Here is a 25548-nt window from a genome sequence, read left to right as displayed (position 1 = left end):
GAATATATATATTTATCATTTCTCCTCAAACATGAAATACCTAAACCTAACAACTAGACCTACTTTCGCATCACATAATTTTCACGAAGGGTAGGCACTAAGGGCCTCGCAAAGACCTGCCGCTCGGAGCCTCGCAATGGGTAGTGCCGCCGCTGCCAAGGGTGAAGAGATTCATTGCCGGCCTAGAACTTGGAAGTATTCTGTAAGTTTCAAGGTTCCTAAATCGTGTCGGTTGAGGAAAAATGGAGTCTGTAATTGATTCCACAAAGTGGCTGTGCGAAACAAAAGGTGTGGCTGTAGAATGTCAGATGTCAATCTGATGCGATATCCTGGTATCAAGTCTCCGAGTAAGTCTCCGATAGCTGGTATCAACCCGAACATCTCTCCGTGATATAAAATCAAATCAAAATTCATGTAGGTCACGGAAATTACACTTATGAATGTCAAAAAAAACAAAATTTCTTATTGAATCTACCGCCACTTCGTAACGGGTTGAGCTAATGAGACGAGGTAGCAAGAAACTCATTGCCACTCTTGTAAACCAAGATTTACATTTTAATCGTTTTACAAATCATTTCAATTACAATATAATATTTAAGTGATGCAACAAAACATACTCAAACGGCAAATAGTCAATGCCTTTCTTACACGAGTAAGTCAAAAAAGTAATTAGATGTAAATACAAAAAAAAAGTTATTGAGTACAGTAGCTGCATCATCCACACACAAGTTAATATGCGGTAGAAGATACAAAGAGAACCCACATATTGACGCAATGCCAATAAATCAATCAAATCAAGAAGTTATTGTCATTGTATGTTCCTTTGGACTGTTTATTCCCCATGAAACTCATGGTTCCAGTTCTAGAAATAGGTACTATACTTTTTCTCTTGAACAAAGCAGCATGTCCGTTCAGGACGAAAAAAAAACACATCTTTTTATTCTTTATTTACAACACACTGTATTAATAAGTGCTTAGATCCAAGCCGTTCCCAATATACTATCTACAGATGGAGATAAATTACTACCTTCTACTGTAGGAAATTAGCAGTCAATAATCTGAAGCTGTCCTAACATACCCGATAAGTCATTCTTATCGCCTTATATTGGGACGCGTGAATTGAAATTTCCATACAAACTTATATCGCTGGTAAGCTATTGACAGACAGCGTGTACGGATAAGGTGACGTACCGTCGATAAGTTTATTAGGACAGAAAAGTCAACGATAGTTACGATTTTTATCTCTTTATAGACTGAATATTGGGAACGGCCGTTATACGTCTAGATAGACTATGACAGCTATGAAAACGTCGAAATAAATTATTAATGTACGCACACAAATCGCGAGTGTATCACGTAGCTCGTCACGCACACTAAAATAATAAACCGGGCCATTTTTCATCGGCTGTCTAGCAGCAAGAGGCTCTATCTAGAGGTATAAATTATCTTATAATAAGTGTTGTATCACCGACACACTTTCTTTTAAAAACATCCGACTCTTAAAAGCGATTGTAAAAACAATGAAGCGAAGATTCTCAGGCATCCAGCCTTACGTATTTAAATACATTTTCTGCAATAACTTTCCCACAATAACGTTACCATAATATGTAAGTATTGCAATGCTCAGACTTTCTCGTTTTATTTCTATAACAGATTTCAGAGGCTGTTAAGTGTTGTCGATTTTTTTGGTAAAAATCAGCGCACCGGCAAGTAATTATAAATAATTTTGGTAATTTTTCAAAAATTTTCTCTGCTCTTGCTCTTCCCATCAAATTCAAATATTTTTATTCAAAATAGGATTCAAAATCACTTATTGAATGTCAAAGTACACTGCCTCAGACCTGAGAAGAACGGGCACAAGAAACTCAACGGGCTTTTTTCTATATAAAAATGTAATATCGTACAATAAACAAATTTAAGAGCCTGAGGGTGTCCGCTTCGTTCCCAGTTTGTGGTATAATGAAAAAAATCGTTTATGTTATAATAATCCTTTCCCACACAAACGTTTTTAACAATTATTTTAAATTTCGTAATGTCAATCAAAATTATGTTCGAATTACGACCTAAGAGTGACCCCTAGTTTTATTAATATTTTATAAATTCCTAACGCAAACCATTATATTAATTATCTATAATATTCTTCTTTTGATCTCGTGAAATTCTGTAGTGCAACGCGTCAGTAATCTGATTTACAAACTCCTTACCACAAAATACCACTATGAATGGTGATAGAGTTATTAGTATACGTCATAGATAACATAAACAATAGAATGCGGTTCCAGTGGGCAGGTATGTGTGTCAATTTGTCACACAAACCCGTTAATTATATTATATTTAGCACTCAACTATTATCGGCTTATAATAATTGCGATATCAATCTCACACGGCTCGGCTGAAATAAAAATTAGCCATACCATTTTGCATTAATTAAAATATAATTAAATAATATTTTTATGTGGTTGACGTGAAAATGTCAGAAGTGATTAATAATCTAACAATGACGTTTTATTATCTACTATAGAATGTCTTGCACTTTATTTTTATTTTTTTTAGAGGCACGGGATGCAAGTCCATAGGCCAACGTCATTGTCATTTTTTTTTTAATTTATTTAGTGGCACGGAATGCAAGTCCAGAGGCCAACGTCATTGTACACGATAGATAGGGTTGCCATATTATTAAGATCCTAAAACGGGGCGGTCATAATATTATATCACGACTCACAGACAAGAGATGGACGATACAGACAACGAAATGGAAAGGACTGATAAGCATTAGAAAAGTTGGAAGACCGTGTAAAATGTGGGTTGATGATATAATTGAATATGGTATGGAACATGGAGGAGGCCTTCACCTAAATAGGGGCCCATACTACTAATTATTAAGAAACAGACAAAAACTTACCAACATAAAACTTTTTCTCTTTTCTAATTATTCTTCTAATTAATATTAGATGACTAATGGCTTAAGTTAAGTTGAGGGTAAGTAAAAATAATATTTACAATATATTTTTTTAATTTAATTATGTAATTCTGTATGGGAATAAAAGGCTTTTTTATTTTATTTTATAATTTTATAAACGTGCGTTTCAACTACATCAAAGCATGCATATATAAACTAAAATTACTAATTAAGTTTAAAAAATTAATAATAGCTACCCTCTTAACTCAACATAGTAGGAATAAAAGTATAACATAATTGGACGTAATTCCAGAAAAACGTTCCAAACCACAATCATGTCGAAATTGAGTTAAGAACAGAAAACTGGTCACGTGATTCATATTAACGGACTGACAAAAAATGGCAGTCCTACTGTCACTCATTAAATGTCATCATGACATAGTAGCCCAACTCACATGTGTGGAATACACTAATAGTTATTAAACTTTAAACACGAATTCCTTAAAATGTGATGTATGTGGCTTGAGACGTTTTTCAGGAACTACGACCAATTATAATAAAGATTCAAAATTAAAGTTTACATTCGTAGTAATCATAGTACAGTAATAAAGTCTAATTTATCAGTCAATTATTTCGCTCAGTATATTTTAAAGGTTTATTTTACTTTTGAAATGAACTCTTTTTCGTTTTTAATATAAACATAGAAAGTTCATGTCATTTTAAAATTATTACATTGACAAATAAATATGGATTAATTTAGTCTCTACCGACAAGCATATGAACGCATATAAAACAATATAGTTTAAATATGCGTTCGCTATGACAACCCATGTCGTTCTTCTGTCCATTGAGTCAGTGAAAATATTTTTTCTACATTTACGTTGTGGCTTTGCGTTTTTAAGCTATTGCATAGCTTTAATCGCGGGCCTTGAGCGTGGGGACCGAATCCAGAAATTCCGTAACGAAAATAACCTAACACCCCCCCACTGGATGTATAAAAAAAGCATAAGAGAAATTTCGCCATGGTAGTTACAGTAAAAGCATAAGTGATAACCGCTGTTCCACCGCAACTATAACGACAATGACGAAATATCTCTTATGCTTTTTGTGCAGAAGGCCCCAGGCTCGAAGAGCCTGGAGTACGTCTTGATTTTTTTTTAATTTCTTTATGTTTTTTATCACGTTTTTTTAATTTTTATTATTATGACAAGCATTTTTATTTAGTTTCACCTGTCCCTTTGTCTGTCTGTAATCAAATCTTGCAAGTTAAATTTTACACAGTTCCCGTTTGCTTTTTTTAAAATTATTTTTATTAAAAAAATACTGCATAAATAAAATAAATAAATAATTATAATTGCATAAGTTGATAAAAAATGCTATGCAATAGCTTCACCGCGCGGCGGCAGTCCCCGAGTGCCACACGTCTTTTTTTTTGTTAAATTGTCGAAAAACGGGACATATAACAAAACAGGACGGAATGTTTAAATACAGTCATAAATAAGTCTGAAGGATCCTCATGTAGGGACTAAATAAATTGACAGACTTGGTATTACATGAATCTCACAACATCTTACGGTAAAAGAACTGAGTTGCGATACTTGATTTTTTTACAAGTAATGTTATTACTGGCATCTAATTTCTATCGACTTAAATATTTAATATACATATATGTATATATACCTAAATATCTAAAATGTGAGGGGTTTGGCCTAGGGTTACCAACTCTTTGTCGGTCAATAACAGTAATTCTAAAATGATTACCTACAAAAAATAGTAAATAACGTACTTTATTTCGCAAAAGAATATTTTTTGCTATTTGAAGCCTTTATTATTAAATTTTTATTCCATAGCTCATAGCTATTAATCTCGCTAGTTGTTGTTACAGAAAATATATTAAGAGAAAAAATGATATTCTTTTTTTTTTAAATATTTGTAATTTGTGCATTACTAGGTAGTTGTTGCCATTCTTCAACTGTTGTAGTGTCTAATAGTACCACTGCTATTATTAACACTGTTATTCATTTTAGAAATGGAAAATATTCCAATTCAACTCTTCAATAATGGCTTTTGTGGAACAGACAGAAATATAGTAGTTTCACCTGCTATACACACCTGCTATCGAATACAGTAGGATACTATATTATATAGTACCTATGGTTAGCAACTCTAGGGGTTTCATAAAATACAATGTAAAATAATGTATGTATTTTTACACAGTTAGCAAATATTATGGGTAAAAAAAAATGCGTGTGTACAAAGTACACATGTCAGAAGTGAAACCTGCATTGTGCATGAACTTCTAAACTGCATATGAAGCCCTGGTACATGTTGCTAGGATGACATATGATTTCAACCGCTATGAAAGACATTACTAACACCGCTACCATATTTATGTTCTCCTGGTGTCTATGCAGTTATAAATCGTGCGTATGACATAAGAATATATTAAGGTATACCTACTCGCGTCATGCATAAAAATAAAATAGTATGCATATTTCTGTCTCATTCTTTGCCGGCTTGATCCTACACATTTTTGTATTTGTGTCTCTTACCTGTCGTTTTTTCCGTAGCATCCGGTTTGAAATCACAACGATTCTAAAAAAGTTTCACTTCAAAAACTTTTCACGACCAATGCCTGTACTGTTCTGTATTGTTTGCGAACATTATTTACAAACACGGCATTATGCACGCGATATCAGCTGTCTCGTACTGTGGAAGGTGTAATAATATCTTATTAACTAGCTTTCTTTAAGTTCAACTAAGCCGTTTTACTTTGACAAATACTAGTCATTTTATTTTAACAGTTTGTTCTTAAGTGAAACTGAACTATGTAGCATTCCGGGAGTTAATAACTGATATTACTTAAAAAGATATTTCTTTTGCAATAGACATAATTATTATAGACTCGCAGTGGAGTTGAAATTTCAATTAAGCACAGATAAAAAAGAATAATGAAGGAATGTTTGAATGAATACATGTCTCTCATCGTAAAACAATAAAGTAGATGCGATATAGCCCCGATCACATCACTGAGAGCCCGTCATTCTGAATTGTAAGATGGAATATCTGTCGTGACCGTAAATATAACAAAAAAAAATATCAATACCTTACAATTAATACATATTATGTATGTGGGCTTTGGGTATAAGTAGGTACTTCCTCATTACTTTCGCTTAGTGCTTAAAATTGGTGTTAAGGGTTAATTTTTTGGGTAAATATACCTAGGTATTAAAATCAATTTAAAGTATAAATTATTTATAATAATTATAATTCAGTTGGATGCTAGTTTGGTATACCTAATGCGATTATATTATTTACCGTAGTACCCAATTTTAAATTTTAGCATGTAGAAAGTGGAATTATTATAAATTCCAACGTTGCAGACACATGCAGATATTAAATTGAATTAATATCTACTGTTGTGTTAAAATGTAGTCGTGTCGGTCGCCATTTTGTTTCGCAACTTTCACCGAAAACTTTCGTCTTTCTTTCGACGATTTATTTCATTTTTAAAGAAAGCTACATTTTATTGGCAATTTTATGTTTACGTTTTTATTGTTAGCATGTGTTCGAGATTTATTTAATTATCTAGTTTTATAAATTGATTAAAGTGTGAATTCATGTTTTAATTTAAAATCAATGAGTATATGGATTTTTTTATGCTTATGAAGTTTTTATTATGTTTGCATGCACATAATCCGTGAAAATTTTACCACATGCATAGTCACTTATTACCTTTTTACGCTTTTAAAAACTGTGAATTGAATAAAAATTGACGCATTATATTAAAAAGGATTGTGTGGTTTTATGAAACCACGGTAAATGTGATACTAACTAATTATACGCTATTCTTTGCTTTTTCCTCGTTAAACAGTTTTTTGGACTCAATAGCTGTGTCGTTGTTTACCAAAAGCAAATAAAAGTTTCACTTTAATAAGTAACAACATTTACATTAAACACTGACAAAAACAAACAATTAGCGTGTAGCACTGGCACAAATGAGTAATAGTCTATACACTACACGGTCAGCTGCTGCAAACTATAGGCGCCGCCCGACCGTCACGCGACATGCAACACACAGACGAAAAAGTTTTGAGACGATGTAATAAAAATTTCACTTTAATTATTATTATGTTGGTAGTGTTTTGAGCTTTCAAATGGAGATACTCTCAGTGATGTGGGTTTTGTGGGATAGTTATTTGCAATTATCACAGATTGACTGATCATATCGTGTCTATCGATAGGTTATAACTATATATACTACGATTATTCTTTTTCACTGTACCTATAGTAAGCCCGAATCCTTATAAAGTAGGAAACCCATAAAAAACTTTCGTTCTAGACAATAAAATCTTTGTTCTGTAAAAACAGCATGTCTAAAACATTATTCGCCATTTCTCGTGCTTGGTGATGAATAAAAACTCGTTGTTTCTTTGGAACAGAATCTGATGGACTCGGATCAGTCAATATTAAAATAAAAAAAAAATTACACGGGATCGCAACTTTAGTACTGCTTAGATTAAGGATTGGTCTCCGCGGGGCTCCAACTAGATACCGCACTACCCAATAACAATAGCTTTTTATTACGGCAAGTATTAGATGCTTGTGTGCGTGGCATCTTGACACTCAATGGCATCTTACAAATTTTGTAACATACGCTTCGTGTGATTTTACATTGAAATTAATAAAATACAAAATATTTATTGATGATATGTGATACCGGTGTCTTTCTTATTTTTGTAGTGTTATTAGTTTTAAAAAGTTTTTTATTAGCAAAGTTTAACAGTACGTCAACGTCACACAGTGTTCGAGACTGGCCCGATTACGCCCACTTGGGCATAGTATTAGTTGCCGCACAATTGATTCCTTTAGAATTCTTTTGATGTCATTTCTAATATACTAGATACTACTAGCGCTTCGGAAACAGAAAAGAAAACAACTCTCCCAGCATTCTTTTTTTTGATCTCTTCCTAATCAAAATATACAATATTGTACTGTCATTGCTATCGCATCTAGCTGGAGCGCAGCGGAGGCCAATCCTTAATATAAGGTATATTGTACATGAATAATTATAATTAGTTAAAATAACGGGGCAAAGTTATTAAAGAATGATTCGAATTTGACTTTTAGTACAGCAAAGAACAATGTGTTGATGTTACAACCCAATTACGTCACAAAAAATACGTAACTTCAATTTCCGCAGTATTTTAATCCAGTTTTAATTATAATTCAGCCATGACATATAAATATAGTATAATTAATATATTTTTGCCTTTAACATCGTAAGCTGCCTACGCAGCACATTATCTAGTTTTGATGTTATTAATTTGAGAGTTTCTCGTTTACAGTTCGCACGAATACCTCATCCGGTTTTTGGGACCAATTAACCAGTTTCAAATGTTAATTTATACAAATACCAGGATGGGCACAAATCGAGAGCATCTTTTATTAAAAATTAGGCGCGTAATAATAAAATATTATTATTATTCGTTTGATCAACTTTTTTGCTCTTAATAGTGATTTTCATTATTATGACACTAGAAATGAGGGATTGCTTGTAATTAATTCTAGTAGGGTTCATAAGATACATAATAGCTTTAAGGGTAAATGTATACACTTTTATAATAAAGTCTCAGCCTGTGTTCAGGCATTATCTATAAATAAATTTAAATGTTTTATAAAAAAAATGGCTCTGTCGTAAATCCTATTACTCCAATGCTGAATATCTAAATGATCGGAAAGCCTGGTACTAGATTGTGATTATTTTATAGCGATAGAAATGGCTGTACAATATTGTATAATTTTATTGAAAAGAGCGCAAAAAAAGATTGCTGGGAGAGTTTATTGCGCCGCTTCTTCTCTCTCAGAGCGCCATTTGTTTCCGAAGCGGTAGTAGTATCTAGTTGTTATTAGAAATGACATCAAATAGAATTCTAAAGGAATCAATTTTGAGAAAATAAATGCCTTTTATTTAGTTTTAATGTTTTCCGGTGCACATGAATAGAACGCCTGTTTGGATTTTATGAAAATAACAGTTTTTACTGCAGTTTTAGCTTTCATGCACACGTATCGCATAATAGGTACTAATTATTTATATATATCTTGTTTATTTTGGCTGAACTGCTGTTTGTTATCTTAATAAATGAATATTGCCTGAAATATGATTCAATTATCAGCAATTTTTGAAGTGAAAACCTCTTTAGTGGCGTCAAGCACTTTTCTAGGGATGGGTATAAAATGTTAAACTCGCGTCAGGACACGTGACCTGATGACACGTAAGACAGTCGTTGAAATTATGGATGAAATAAACTGAACGGAGAACATAAACTTTTTAATGTAAAATAATTTTAATAGTTCTGAAGTGATAATTTTTTTATGTAAAGTAAATTGTTATTTTGTTTACGATAAAAAAAAATATTTAACGACATAAATGCTAGTAGGTACTTTTATTCTGATAATTAAAGGATTTCGAGCGAAATTATTCCCCTCACATTCCAAATTATTCAAAAATGCACAACGTTAATGTTCGAGTTTTCACTACGGGACTGTATAACGTTATTTTTTTCTATATTTATTCAAAGGTAATAAAAACATTAATATCATGAGAGGACATTACTTATACTTATTAAAAAAAATTGTGTAGCTTATGGAAACTTGGTGGACCACCATGGTTAATAGGCACATTCAGTAAGACTATCAAATCAGCTTTCCTTATTTCCACATCAGCTCCTCTCCCCTTAGATTCTGTGGAAATGGATCAAGCAGAAAGGAGAGCAGATCATTTTTAACCGACTTCAAAAAAGGAGGAGGTTCTTAATTCGTCGGTATGTTTGTTACCTCAAAACTTTCGACTGGGTGAACCGCTTCCCGTTTGGTCCCATTGTAATTAAGTCTAGATTTGACAATGGCATCCATGAGAAAACCATAAAAGTCTTAAATTTTCTATACATACGTATAGCAAAATGGATGATAAATTTACGAATAACTCTTTATCGCGCCAACCGATTTCGATGATTCTTTTTTTATTGGTAAGGATATACTTCAAAGATAGTTTGGTTAGGTTCTGATTACGGAATCCATGACAAAGTAACGGAACTCTTCAATTCTTAGGAGCAAATTAACGATACTCGGCCGAATCTTTTTTATGGTATCCGGATATTTAAGTCACCTACCATAACATAGTTATGGTCAAGTAATTGTCATAGTCGAATATGATGATCAAAGGGACTCTTTAACGACTTACAGTAAAGGTGCGATCTGTGGCAGAATTGTCTGTCAAACTGTCTGTAATCAAATTGCAAAGCACTTACGTTCATTGCTGCATTGAAAAATTTAGTATATCTACACATATTTAGACAAAGTATTAGTTAGTGTACTTCAATTTCACAAAAAACCATAAAATAAAATAAAAATATGCCGTGTCGAGCGATGAAGCGGCGCGGCGGAGATGCGTGTAAGCGGGCAGCCGGGCGGCGCCTTATCCAGGATCTGTTTCGTTAGATAGTTAGAGTTAATTATGTTTCTTCAATCTCTAATTACTCTTCCTCAAGCAGGTTGAAATATAACTTTTGTAACGACTTGACGTCTTCCTTTCGTAGACATCACTTGACTGACTCCGAGCTGTCACAGCTCACATCTCCTCTCCGCTATGGTGGAAATAGCCTGACAGCTTCATAGCTTATCTCCTGTAGTCTCCTCTCCTATTCACTTTGGAGGAATCCGGGCCTTACACGCGTTGTAATACTTTACAAAGTGTTTTATTTAAAATTGATAATTGTTAGTTAAATAACGAAGGTATTTAATTAATGGTCAAATCAATTGGGAAGTACTTGTGATTTGCGAAGTGAAGTGTGGCTCACCTCGATACTCGATAGTATTATTAGAAATGGGATCAAGAGACTTGATTATATCGATATTATTGGTAAATTGACATTTGATCTGCAGGCAACACTAGATATTAAAATGTGCACAGCTTTCGTAGTTCCGTTGATAAATAATACCAAACTGTAATAATACCAGACGTACACATAACACAATATTTTATACTAGTAGTTGCCAGTTGCCTTCGCAACTAAAGGTTTTATCTCAATAAAATGTTTAAGTAGGGATAATAGAGAGAGATGTCATACTGAAACATGCAGGGCAAGCCTGTCAGCCATTAACGGCCATTCCCAATATACTATCTACAGATAGAGATAAATTACTACCTTCTACTGTCAGTAATTAGCTGTCAATAATCTGAAGCTGTCCCAATATACCCGATAAGTCATTCTTATCGCCTTATATTGGGATGCGTGAATTGCAATTTCCATACAAACTTTTATCGCTGGTAAGCTATACGTCGTCTTATTGACCGACAGGGTTTACGGATAAGGTCCGGGTCCGGGTCCGGTCGGCCCCCATAGTACGTTTTCTTCTAGCAAATAAGTTTTAACTGTGTACTTGGATAAATAGTCAGATATAATTAATAATAGGCTTGTTTTATGTAATCATATAGTTTTTATTAATATAAATCTTCTTAGTTCAGTACTACTAAGAGATCATAAAATAGTATCAACATTTTGGTCATATTTTTTTTACGTTACACATATCAATGAAAGTTAATCTATAATACGTCAACTAAAAAACAAATAACGTTTTCTCTAATCTATATGACGTTTTATAAAAAATTTCACAATAATCAACATGAAATACTTAAAACGTAATAAAAGAACTTTTACACAAAAAATCTGATTCCGAATCAGTGATCTAGTCTAGTCTAGGCTGAACAAAGTTCAAAGCCGTGTAAATTGCCGCGACATCTTGAATTAATAACTGTAAAAGTATATAAATTACTATGCTAAAATACTTATGGAAATGGTATTGTGGGGGCCTGGAATTGGGGGGGGTGGAAGTGATACAGCACTGGATGTCCGGCACCCGCCACGTCCAGCGACGTAATAATACTTAAAATGGCGGTTGCTCACGATGCTTAGTTTATTAAAAAAAAACAAGAAAATGTCATGCTTGCGGGCCGCGTGGTCCCCACGATACTAGTTAAGGGTTAAAGTAGCTGCACTGCGTCCCACACTGTTTCCATATCACGAAATTGTTCACTTAGGGTGAGGTCAATTTGAAGGCCAAGGAATCGAACACATTTTATTTGGTAGACTGCTGAAACTATTACAAACACATTTTACTGAAGTTGTTTTTCTGAGATATGCATTAATTTAAGAGAAAAAAAAAATATTAAATTATTTTTTGTATGGAGAAAGTCATGTTTTTGTCAATAACTTGAGTGTTTCATATTTCTTTAAAATGAAACTTACTACAGGTCATTCAGGAAGTCACGGCCAACATTTTAGTTCCTTACATTTATCTGCGAAAATCTGAGCTTTGGAAGCTACAGGCTGTCCGCGTCGTCAATATTTTTAACAGACTCCAAAAAGGAGGAAGTTATCAATTCGATCGGTATTTTTTTTATGTATGTACACCGATTACTCTGAGATTTATGATCCGATTTACGTAATTCTTCTTTTGTTGGATGCGAAATAGATGCCATTTGGTCCCATAAAAATTTTACATAGTTTAGCCCAGTAGTTTTCACTTTATGAACATTTATATGAAAATTATAGTCTACCTGGATGACATAATGGTTTTCTGTGTACGGCTTTTTTGGAGTTTTCTTTCAGGTTGATTATATTATTATTAACTGACACCAAAACGTAAAAAATAAAAAAAAACTACGTTAAACGGCACTGACTTAAAACCTATCAATAGGTAGCACATATAAATAATAGTATGTTATTATCTAATATTAAAAGTAAAGGTTTGCATAAGAGGTGTTTTAAATTAAATTCTTAGTTATTTGATACTTTTCAGTTTTTGCAGTCGGTTTTTTTAAACGTAGTTTTTTTTATTGTGTGTAGCAACCCTAGCACTTCGCCCAGACGTAGGTATAAATTTCAAGGAGACAGCTGAGTTACGCTACTGTTCTATTACTTGTATTGTGGTATCGGTGACCGTTGCGTACTTTTACTTTCCTTTACATTACAATAATATTGCTATAACACAAGCGGTACAACACATCGCGTATACTAAACTATTTCACTCGACACAAACGGCGTTCAATTGCACGTGGCTGTGTAGTTTTATGCCGAATATCAAAGTGAAATCGAATTATTAGTTCGATGTCTAATTAAAAAATGAATATAATGCAACATTCCAAACCATCCTCAAAAATATGACCGTCTAATGTTACTAATTTCTACAATATGTTTTTTTTTCATTCGTGCAAAAACTCCTAAACGGACAGCAATGAAATTTCAACCGCCTTTTTTAACCTGGATCAATATATGAATGCCATCCCGGTCAATGAATACGTCTTCTTTCTAATATATAAAATTCTCATGTCGCGGTGTTTGTAGTTAAACTCCTTCGAAACGGCTTGACCGATTCCCATGAAATTTTGAGTACATATTGGGTAGGTCTGAGAATCGGACAACATTTATTTTTCATCCCCCAAAATGTTAAGGGTGGTCGACGCCAAATTTTTTCATATTTATTTTTTTGAAATTTTTTTTTTTTGAAATTTGTTTGATTATGAGTCAGCATTAAAAAATACATACAACTTCAAATTTTCACCCATCTACGATCAACATTTTCTTTTGTATCGCGATTTTAATATCGGCAATACAACGTTTGCTGGGTCAGCTATTATAATATAAAATTAGACTTATTATCATTAAAAAAAGGGTAGAGTTTGAGTTCACATAATGTAATCTATTATATAAGTATAATAAGATTTCCACCTATATTATTGACCCATCACGATATCTGTGAAGTCTTTGAGACGTGGGTGGGAATATTACTTTCGCCGCGTAGAGGTAAACTAAGAACATTTAAGAAAGAGGATTTTACGAAATTCCATCCGCAAGAGTTTTTTTTTACTGAATTAAAAAAGGAGGAGGTTCTCAACTCGATTGGTATTTTTTTTATGTATTGTCACCGATTACGCTGAGATTAATGAACTGATTTACGTAATTCTTCTTTAGTTTGTTGCGAAATAGTTGCCATTTCGTCCCTTAAAATTAAAAAAAAAAATAGTTTGGCCGAGTAGTTTTCATTTTATGAATAGTTTTGTTGATGTTGCTAAGCTGAGTGTGATAAAATGTGAACGTGTCTTTTTCATTTTGCTGTCTTAGCTTAAGCTCAGCATGATTTCAGATGTCAATTGAATATAATAACGTAATCAAAGATTACGCTAAGCTTAAACTCAGCTAAGTTTTACGTAAGTAAAGTCTGAGCAAAGTCTAAGTACGCTTTATACATCTGAGCTTAAGTATTCCAGCCAAAGCCTCGATATGAGGGCTCCATTGCAATTTAGAATGCAAAGTGATGCCAAGAAAGACCAGCGAAATATCGAGTTACATAAATACCATTCTAGCATCAACCTGCCTTACATTGGGCGTTGAAAACTTTACATATTTCCATTCCTAGCATTCAGTAGTAAAATAGGCGGTAAACCTACGACAAAAAAAACCATTTGAAATGTAATTTTTGAGATGGCAACAGCCAGACGGCTATTATGTGTATTTCCCTGAAAGTAAAAATATCAAAGCATACAAACTGCATAGTTATCCAAATACTTGTTGTTACAAGCACGTTCCTCAAGTCTCACTTACTCAATACAGAAAAGTAAACTGCAATATTATATATTATAAATGTAAGGCACGTATTGTTATGGCTTGCCAAATAACACCTATTGTATTAAATCTTTGGTTTGGCAACACCGCCTGACCAATACCGTTTACCAGGCCTAGTTAGTTAGTCATCTACTTTTATTACCAATTCGAATTTCGAATGAGTAGTAGTCATGTATTCCAAATATTTTATAATGTTAAAAGTACGTAGTTCCTACATGCTATTACGACATTGTAATTTGTAGGTAACGTAATCATGGACGCTTAAATAAACAAATTTAATGCACTATTTTGCTTAAACCGAGATAATTATGCATGGGAAATTTGACTGTGAAAGTGACCCAGATACCGAGATTAGGACAGTAATTATTATGTCATTTAAAGTTAGGGTTGTTAAGTGTTGTTTCTACTCCCTTATTTTTATCTGTCATTTATACAGCCACGATCAGTAATATGAGTATATACTTTATTGAAAAAGTCTATACTCTATGGCAGGGGTGATCAAACGGTCGATCGCGAGTGCTTTTTGAGTCGATCTCGAGAAAAAAAATCCGAAATAATAAACTAAAATCGGTCGTACCATCATATGAAAAGTGTGCTTAGGACATTCAGTGTCACGCTTCAACATCCAAAGTAACTAAAAGCTTAGAACTTAAGTACGCGTTTGTTTTGTAACAACCAATAAACTCGCAATTTTGAATAATAATTATGACTTTTTCATTGACATTTAAGAGAAGACCTACACTTACCTTGGCTAAAAAAATGCATATTTTGCGCAAAACTCATATCTATGTCATCGTGACACTCTACCTAGACGACAATCCTTCATCACACATACTTGAAGCCTCTAAGAGCCGATCGATCGTAGTCTACATATTTTGAGGTAGATCGCCAGCAGTTCAAGCTTGACCACCCCTGCTCTATGGCCTAAAAGAGCATTGCTTACCGTACTATAACGTCGCAAAAAAGCACAGAATTGTTTTGGTACCACAGACAACTAAATCTAGGTTAGTTATGTTAGGTTCATAGAAATATTAGGTAATACGCGTTGGCTGTATGGGTGTACATTTGCCATTCCTTGACAGAAAAATCGCTAACCAGAGGTAATTAAGTATGTAATACATTTCCCGCCCATTTGCGACAACTCGAAAACTTGTGATATTAACTGTTTGTTTAATTTTTGTATTATTTAAAATTACCTAGTCGTACTTATGCGATACGTTGTATAACTAGGTCAAACTCTTTATAATGTTATTATTATTATGTGCATAAAATACTATAATATTATGTTACCTACATAATATTTGAGCCCATTATATATCATATATCATTAAATATCAAAGAAATTTAAAAAGTAAAGTAATAACTTAATTAAATATTTTAATGTTCCAACTTTTGTCCTGTGTTTCCCCGGTGCATAAAAAGAACAGGGAAGTCCCAGGCCCAAGGGTCTCGCAGGTGGCGACTTTTACTAGTGAGAGGCTTCTTTACACAGGATGCCAGCTAGGCTAACTAATTATATTTAAAATTTTTGAACAAAAATGCAATTGAGCCTATTGTTGAATCTAATTATCTCTATTAATAGTTCCCAAAGTTGGATTCATTTTTTTCGCAACTGTATACGCTCAAACAATTCAAGTACTGTCAGCTGAGTACTAAATGCAATATAGTCAGCGGATATGGTACGCTCTACGCTCGACTTACGTCAGCGCTGGTCGTCGGTCGAGCACTAAATACATCTTTAGGATCCTTGCACATAAGTACTCGTAACATTGACCGATATTATAAAAAGACACTTGCAAAAAAATACATATTATCTCACTTACATGCGGTAGCCCTATTTAACATTGCGATTAAAATAACTTAAGTGTAAAGTACTTATCACCTCATATTATATGGTGTTGGTACTTAGATATAATCAAATATAATCACCGGAACTATTTAAGAGAAAGTTTTTAACAGCTTCTATTAGCATGATGATAAGTTGTGGGTATGATTGATACACATTTAAATATTATTATAAAGATAAGATATTAAATATAAAGATAAAGAAAGAAAGTGTCTTATTATAGCTTGAGCTGTAGTAATAATTGTGTTTAATCAGAATTTCGGCAACTTGGGCAAGTTTTCTTACGTCAATCTTTAATGATGATGATACTTAACTCAAGAAAAATAAACATATTTGTTGCACGGCAGACGTAGCAATGAAGATAAATGATTACATATGAGCTGTCACGCATTTAACAAAAATAATTGTGTGAATTTCATGTAAAAAATCGGAATTCGTGAACAATAAAAACAATTTATATAGACGATAGAGTATGCGCGCTGTCAAGCGAGCAAGGCTTCAATTTACAAATCACAATTTAACAACAATATTTTCCTCTTTCAGGTTATATGGAGTGGCCTAACTCTTCTTGTTGTATTAGTCAACGTTGAAGGCCATGGTCGACTGATAGAACCACCCTCAAGAGCTTCAGCGTGGAGGTACGGCTTCGGCACGCCACACAATTACAATGACCACGAACTTTACTGCGGAGGATTCACTCGGCAGTGGAATAGGAACAATGGGAAATGTGGCGTTTGTGGTGACGCTTGGGATTCGCCCCAACCACGAGATCACGAACTTGGCGGTAGATTCGGACAAGGAGTTATCGTCCGTAAATACGCTTCCAAGGATATAATAGTCATTAAAGTTGAACTAACTGCCAGCCACATGGGTTTCTTCGAATTCCGGGTATGCGAGGAATTCAAATCAACCACCCAAGAATGTTTAGACAAACATGTCTTATTGTTAGATGGTAGGACAGACTCGAAATATTATCCCCGTGAGGGTAACAAGGTGTATGAGATGAAATACCAGCTTCCAGAGGATCTACAGTGCTCCCATTGCGTGTTGCAATGGAGGTATATTGCTGGGAACAATTGGGGGAATTGTCCAAATGGAACTGGAGCGGTTGGTTGTGGTCCACAGGAAGAGTTCAGGGCGTGTGCTGATATAGCTATCGAGGGTCGTTTCTCGACGACCACAAGGAAACCCAGACCTTCGTATGTTCCTCCGAGCTGGCGTCCAACAGTTCCTACACCAGAAGAATCATCAGGCAGTGCCTGGTATGTCATTTTGGTCGCAATCTTGGCACTCCTTATCGCGCTGGGAGTGCTCACTGGAATATACCTGTACTACTACAGAGGTGATCTAAGAATTAAGAACTTAATCAAATCAAATACCGCTCCACCAGCGCTAGCACCTATTCCACCTCCAAGGCAGAAAAAATTGTCTTTGTCCAGAGAATCACCACCAATAATATCATCCCCTAAACTCATATCGGACTCAACGGGTTTTGAAACAGTTGATTTAAGAGTTAAGTAATTGTTGTAATAATATTTTATATGGATTTGATCGCAGAGAGTTGATAAAAATAAAATTTTAATGTGAGTTTCTAAACTTAAATTAAGAATTCGGCCCGGTCACATATTTCTTCAGCGGCGGGACCTTGCGCTTGACAACAGCTTAATGTCTCGTACCCGTGCACAGTAGCGAGGTTATTATTAAGCGCCAGTTTTTGAACTCTATGCGGACAGACTATAGTTTATGGTGAAGAGTTGGAGGTCGTGACACTGCCGATACTAGTGATAAGTAAAATAAGTGTTTGTGATATATGCAAAGGTTGTATGACTGTTGAAAAAATGGAGGCTTTTATATTTCACATTGGACTTTTTGTGTTTAATAATAAAATAATTTAAAATAAATTGATAAATACCTTTCTGAATTGCTGTACTAATCTAATTGTTACGCTAAAGTGTAATAACGTTAATTATTTTACTTACTTTATTTTTATTAATTTAGGTACATGAATATATAGTAAACACTTAGATCATTCATACGTCTAGATAGACTACGACAGCTGTGAAAACTTTGAATAAAATAGACTTTAGAACTATCCTCTACTTTGAGCAATTCACGCACACTTACACAAAGTGTCACATCGCGAGTGTAAGACGTAGCGTGTGACGCACACTAAATTAATATTCCTGGCCTGTTTTTATCGGTTTTTTAAGAGCAAGAGACTCTATGTAGACCTATTAATTATCTAACAGTAAACAAGACATTACAACAACACTGTATGAAACATAAAATTAAATTTTATGCCCTAAAAGTAAATGAGACATGAATTATATTTGAAACTTGTATATGTATACTTAAGGCTTAAAATTTAAGATAAGGACGCAAGGAAACTATAATAATAATATGTATTTTAAAAATATTGGTTGATTTGTCTGTAAAAATTTATAAAAATAAAGTTGAGAAGTGATTAAATATAAAAAAAAATCCTTGGCTTGGGCTTGATCACAGATGTGTTCATCAAAAGTATTTACCACAAAATTGAGAGTGCGCGCGCGTGGCAGTAATATTATAAAACAATGTTAAATTATAAATTCACTATTCGGAGACAATATTGTATTATTTATAATTAAAAATTATTACGCGTCCTAACCGCCTTAGTGAAAATATTATAGCCAGAGAGATTTTATTACACAAGGATCCATTTAATAAATCCCACCAGTAAAAAATATAGATAATAATATGATTATTTTTTGTACATCCTTGTATAGAAAGACTTGACGTTGGTATGTAGATGTAGGTACTATGTGCTAATATAAAAGTAAAAGAAAAATTGATCGAATTTGGTGCCTGATAAAATGTCGACTTTACCTATATTATTATATATATTGTGACTATTATGTGGATAATTATTAAAGTCTACAGATAACAATATTTAATTGTTTACAAACTATAAGCCATTGTGTGACTGAACATGAATGTTTGAATTTGAGGAATGCAAAACAATTTATGTAAATTAAATATTTATGAAACAAGCTTACGTTTTATTTTTTTTTATTTATTACCTGTGATTTTAATTTAAGTTATTGCAGATAACGCACGAGTTGAATGCAGAGTTCAGGAATGTGATAGTGATGTGACCTAAATTATAATCAATACCTACAATCATGATTGTGTCGATAAATTTAAACAATGCTTTAAGTTTACCATCTTACAATGGGTTAAAATACTGTTAGGGTAATGGAGAGGGCTATGCTCAGATTATCCCTGCGAGATCGAACAGAAATGAGGAGATCCGTAGGAGAACCAAAGTGGTAGTGGGCACATAGTCCGACGGACAGATGACCGTTGGGGTATTAAAGTCCTCGAATGGCGACCACGTACTGACGACGCAGTGTTGGTAGGCCCCCCAGAAGATGGACCGACAATCTGGTCAAGATCGCCGGAATACTTTGGATGAGGGCAACGCAGGACCAATCGTCGAGGAAATCTTTGGCGGAGGCCTTTGTCTAGCAGTGGACGTGTTCCGGCTGATTAAAACGATGTAGCTGCGCGAAGCGTGGCGTGTGGACAACGAGGGAAGATGTTCTTTACCTAAGGCCCGACTGCATTCAACTCGCGCGCTGGGCAAATCCAAAGCTGGGCGTCATAAATAGAGCACGGCAATGCTTCAAGCCGGTCTACATTCCAGCGCCGCTCTACAAAGCGCAGGTCCGGCCACATGGAGTATTGTTGTCATCTCTGGCCTGGCGCACCCCGGTATCAGCGGAGCAGTCGCTTCTTTTTGTCTTTTACCGCATTTATCAAGGGCGGGTGGTCCGAAGAGCTGTTTGACCTGATTGCTGCTGTCCAATTCCACCTTCACATGACTCGCCACAAATTAGGATATTATCCCCACATCGGGATGTGTGGCGTTTTTCCACAGTGCGGTTTTCATAGAACTCTCGTCTACATACAACCAAGCTGTGGAATAAGCTGTGTTTCCAGTACGATACGACATAGGTACCTTCTTAAAAGCGCGTATACGTTTCTTAGTGCAGAATGGAAGTTGACAAACACAACTTTGACACGAGAGAAAACACGTTTACACACACATCATTGTGAAACAATTTTGTTTGTGAAGGTGTAACTGGTGTGTTTCCCACACACCAGTTACACCAATGTTTTCAGTCTCTCCGCCTTTTTGCAACATTGATAACACTGCATTTATTGAGTGAGAATGTAACTTGCAATTGTTTTCAAAAGCGGGCACCGACAAAATATATCAGTTTCCTAGAAAAGCGCTTTCAAGTGCTGTATCATCGACGGACGAAACGACCATGAGCAACTCCGGGGCGTGTGGAAAGGGGGTCAAAAGGAGGATGGCGAGAATGGACCCCCATAATTTAAAAATTAAGCAAGCATCGAACAAGTATAAGTTTATATTAATTATAAACTTAAATTTATACAAAAAATATTGAGGCGCTAAGATATGGGGAGTCAAAAGAAATAAATTATTATAATTTATTAAAAAATAAGTCATCTTGCACTAACGGAACGTTTTGCGCAATTGACATCAACATTCATTGACATGACAGTATTTTTTATATGGCTGTTCCGACTCCATCAAACTATCTATACCTACTCAAATCAGTAATTCAGTAGTAATTCAAAATAAGAATCAATAAGTTTATTATTATTTTATGATACTAAAATCAGTAGGTAAGTATCTTACAAGATTCGATACCTGCTTGAAAAAAGAATGAATTGTGAATCCTCAATTATTACATGCTGGCCAAACTTTCACATATATGTTATATTACCTTTTAGCAGACAGTAATAAGGCATAGACATAAGATACAAATTATTGATTGAACAATAGATTTTGATTAATAATTTTAATTGTAGGTATATCTTTTTGCTCCCAATTTTTTAGACTTACTTACGATTTGCTTATTTCTTAGTTTTGTTACGTTCTACAGTTATTAATAAGTTTCCATGATGTACGCAACTTCTTTCAGTGGGTCCCAAAATACATGCATTCTCGCCATCCTCCTTTCTCTCCCCGATAGTTGCCGTTAGTTGTACCATCTGCCCCAGTCTGTACCATAAGGGAGGCGTAGGTGTCCGGGATGTGGCCAATATTATGAAATACTGGGTATGTCCAGAGTGTAAAAGGAGGACCAAAAAGGGTGACAACAGCACTACCCCTATTACAGGAATATGCAGCGGATCGACTCCTAGCACTTCCTCTCCACCTACTTATACTTATATGAGCTTGGAGATAAGAGAAATTTGACGGACTATATGGCAGAGATTCGCAAATATCAGAAAGAGATGTCCGAACTCCGGACTACCCAGTCAGGGTTAAATGAGCGCCTCGACTCCGTGGCTATTTTAACAGAAGAGATATGCTCAATATCTGCCTATTTTTGAATTTCTTAAGCGCTTTTTCTTTTTTTTTTCAAACATTTGTATATGGGATGGTGGTGGTGAGGCTAGAGATGGCTCGTAGGTACATACTGCGGGGCATGTCGAATCTCAGGAGGAGGGCTGCGTAATGTACTAGTGCTTCTGCTAAATCGGCTATCCATTTTCACCAAAAGAAATAGTTTGTTATAAAGCAACTGTTAACAATTAATTACTTCATCTTTAAATTCTATACTTTTTACTGGAACACACACTTATTCTATTTCGAAAATGTACTGACAAATGTGACACAGTTACGCCGCGATTGTTATAAAATATAATATTTTAAATGATTACTAGAATTCCAGTGCACACGACCGCCTGAAATTCGTGATAAGACTGGGTACTGTAGTAGGTATATTATATTTCGATCTTATGGGCTTATGCCTAGTCTTGACTGGTGATTTTAATTTAAATCTTCTTTGTCCTGTCAAACAAAGCCAAAGAAGCTAATTACTTTTCTAAGGTGCCTAGGCTTAAAGTTAATGACCTTAATATGATTAATAAACACTTCACGAAGACATCTACAGTTCCCGCCCCACAGGTTTCTTGCATTTCCCTTTTTTGAATATCATAAATTTAATGATGCTATATTTCACTTTGAGACAATATCTATGCACACTTTGATAAGAACTATAAAATCATTGTAATTCAGAGTTGTAGGATATGATGCCATCAATTTAGATAATTATGGTTTTATTGTCATTACCAAATTTTTTAGACACAATTAAATGTATTATAAATACTTCCATAATACTGGTGTTTAGCCCGATAGCTGGAAGCAGGCTGTAGTGAGGCCTCTGCCTAAGCTGCCTAACTCTGCTGAGGTAAAGGTTCTCAGATCTATATTACCATTTCTATCAAAGGTACTAGAGAAAGTGGTGTGTGGGCATTTTACAAGCTACCTGGAGAAAAATGATATTATGTTACCAGAGACACAATCAGGTTTTAGGAAATGTCGAAGTACAGAGAAAACATTGCTTGATGTCACTAATAATATACTTAATTTGCAAGACAGTGGTCATGGGCAAGAAGAGTACACTTCTTGTTCTGATGGTTTTTTCTAGGATGTTTGAACAGTAAATATGTACATGTTATCAAAATTATATAAGCTGCATTAAAAAGTGGGATGTTCCTTTGCACAGGATGCCGGCTAGATTATGGGTACCAGAACGGCGCCTATTTACGCCGCGAAGCAGTTATGTGTTTCGGTCTGAAGGGCGCCGTATCTAGTGAAATTACTGGGCAAATAAGACCTAGCATCCCATGTCTAAAAGTGTCGAGCGCAATTGTAGTGCCGCTCAGATTTTTTTGTTTTTCAAGAATCCTGAGTGGCACTGTGTTGTAATAGGCAGAGCGTATCAAGTCACATCAGCTGAACATCCTGCCCGTCTCGTCCCTTTTTTTTATTAATAAAAATGGTTTAATAGAGCCTTTGTGAGCGTCACCAATGTGCACAGCTCTCCCACAACAGTTGTTCCATCTTGACATCTGAGATTTTACCGGTTGCAAATGGAGTACCGCAAGATTCTATTTTAGGCTCCATATTATCTATTTTATACATAGCAGACAGACATCAAAAACCATATCAGGCATTGCAAATATCTGATCACACCCAAAATGTATCTTGTGAGCCAAATGAAATAGAAAAATGCGGTCCAGTTGCTTAATGATGACTTTAATAGAATAATGTTGTGGGCCCAGAAAAATAGTATATGTCTTAATCGAATAAATCAAAATGGGTACATAATTTGCGGCAAAGTCTTCATCTGACATGATCTTGATGGGTAAACCTATTAAACGTACATATATATCACGTAACCTTGGTCTTCTTCTCGGTTGTAAACTGCGATTCCTTGATCACATCACTAGCTTAGTCAGTTACTCCTTTTACAGGCTCAAAGTACTATAGAGGATTAGACCTTATCAGTCGAAGGAGATGCATATCTGTTTCGTTCAACGTCTGGCTCTGTCAAAGCTGAATTATACAGATCACATATTTGGCCCACGTTGAGTTTCAGTAACTAAAAAATTGATACAGAGAATCCAGAATGCGTGCGCCCCTTTTTGTTTAAATATACCACATAGAGATCACATAACCCCTTTTTTGAATGAGCATTGAAAAAGTTACATCCGCCATCGTGGATTTCAAAATAGATGTCATATTCGGAATCGACACTCCCGGATACCTCGAAAATGATACCCGTATGTAATCTCTGATTTTATTGAAAACGTCACTCCCGCCACCTTGGATGTCGAAATAGATGCCTAACTCATGTCATAATATTCATAATTATTGACACTCGAAAACCTCGAATCGATGAATGCCGGCTCATCAAACTTAGCCCCCAAAAAAAAAATTTTTTCTATTTTTTAATTTTCAATATCGCATATCGTTAGTTCGTAGTTTGTTCTTAATTGTTCGGGGGGCTAGCTTTCTTGAGCTATGACTGCCCCGTCTAGAACTGTGGCAGGGGTGGGACAGACGCCTTAAAGTGACGTTTTCAGTAGACTGTACTGCCATCTGTTAGTTGGCCCGAAAATTAAAGCTTTGTCAGCTGTCACTCGCTTTGAAACCTTTCAACTTTTCTTTATTTGTGTCACTGCCCACTGGTCATAAAATGGCGGCTATTTCTAGCGCATAGAGTAACTTATTATGTTCTAGCGTTTGCGCATGTATGTAGTTCTCGTGTTCCATTTTGCATATTTACACTACTAAATCTATCCTTTATGTTCTATGTTGTGACAAAATTAAGTAACTAACTCTACGCCCTATTTCAACATGGTAAAAAATTGCAATACCTACATTAAAAAGTAGAGTTAGTTATTTAATTGCGTCACAACATTAAAAATGATTTTTATAATTTCGAGAGAATTTATATACAGTTATTTTCGGGGTCAATCTCCAGATGGCGCTAGTTTTCAAATAGACAGCTCATAATGCGTAGAGAGGGCTTTCTTTTCCCTATATATTATTATACTCTTTGACTGTGGTACAACTGGCTAGAATTGAAACTTCAACGGACTTTAAAAACAAATATTTGAAAGTGTCCCGTCAATATTTCAAATAAAAACATTCAATAAAATGTTGTTTAAAAAATATTTTTGCTCAATTGCCTACTGGTACTGACAATGGGAAGTGAAGGTGCTGAGGAACTTTTCTCCGACGAGACGACACTAAGAAGGGGCCTATCGTTCCATATTGAATGATGCAAGAATAGAAGACTGAAGTGGATTCAGAAATTTTGATAAATGACATCAGTAAATTTCGAGAATGTGCTTTACAAAGTTGCACATACATTAATTCTAAGCAGAATTCACATTATCGAGATGCCATCACTCCAGCAGAGCAATTATTATTAATTATTTTTTATGGAAAAGGAGTACAAACGAGTGTAAGGATCACCCGGATGCGGTGATAAGTGATCACCGCACACATTCTCTTGCAACTCCAGACGAATCACAGGTGCGTAGCCGGCCTTTAAGGAAGGCGTACGCGTTTTTATTTTTTGTTTGCTGTCTGTTTGTTTGCTACTGGTGAATCATATTCTTCTTTAATGTTCATGCATCGGATATCAAAGGTAATTAAAAAACCGACTTCTGAATAACTAAAAACTGAAAATTATCAAATAACTATAAATCTAATTTAATACACCTCTTATGCAAACCTTTACCTC

General features: G+C 34.8%; 1 protein-coding gene and 1 long non-coding RNA gene across 3 annotated transcripts in view; both read left to right on the top strand.

Moving 5' to 3' along the window:
- LOC126967385 (uncharacterized) overlaps window positions 1-19459 on the top strand; it is a 33859-nt gene extending 14400 nt beyond the window's left edge. The window contains exons 2-3 of one of the 2 annotated variants that reach the window (XR_007729985.1): window positions 16973-18047; window positions 18141-19459. Coding sequence is in view for 1 of the 2 variants with exons in the window: in XM_050811829.1 (XP_050667786.1) it covers window positions 16973-17950 (978 nt within the window). In the remaining variant the exon portion in view is untranslated. Of the gene's footprint in view, window positions 1-16972 lie in introns of both variants that reach the window. The other variant, XM_050811829.1, reaches the window with a different exon arrangement.
- The window catches only part of LOC126967401 (uncharacterized), a 557714-nt gene that overhangs the window by 512985 nt on the left and 19181 nt on the right, over window positions 1-25548 (top strand). The window lies entirely within an intron of this gene.

This window comes from Leptidea sinapis, chromosome 13, assembly GCF_905404315.1.
Source record: "Leptidea sinapis chromosome 13, ilLepSina1.1, whole genome shotgun sequence".
NCBI lineage: Eukaryota > Metazoa > Arthropoda > Insecta > Lepidoptera > Pieridae > Leptidea > Leptidea sinapis.
The sequence above is the reverse complement of the archived record's forward strand: the minus strand, read 5'-3'. Positions and strand labels throughout refer to the sequence as shown.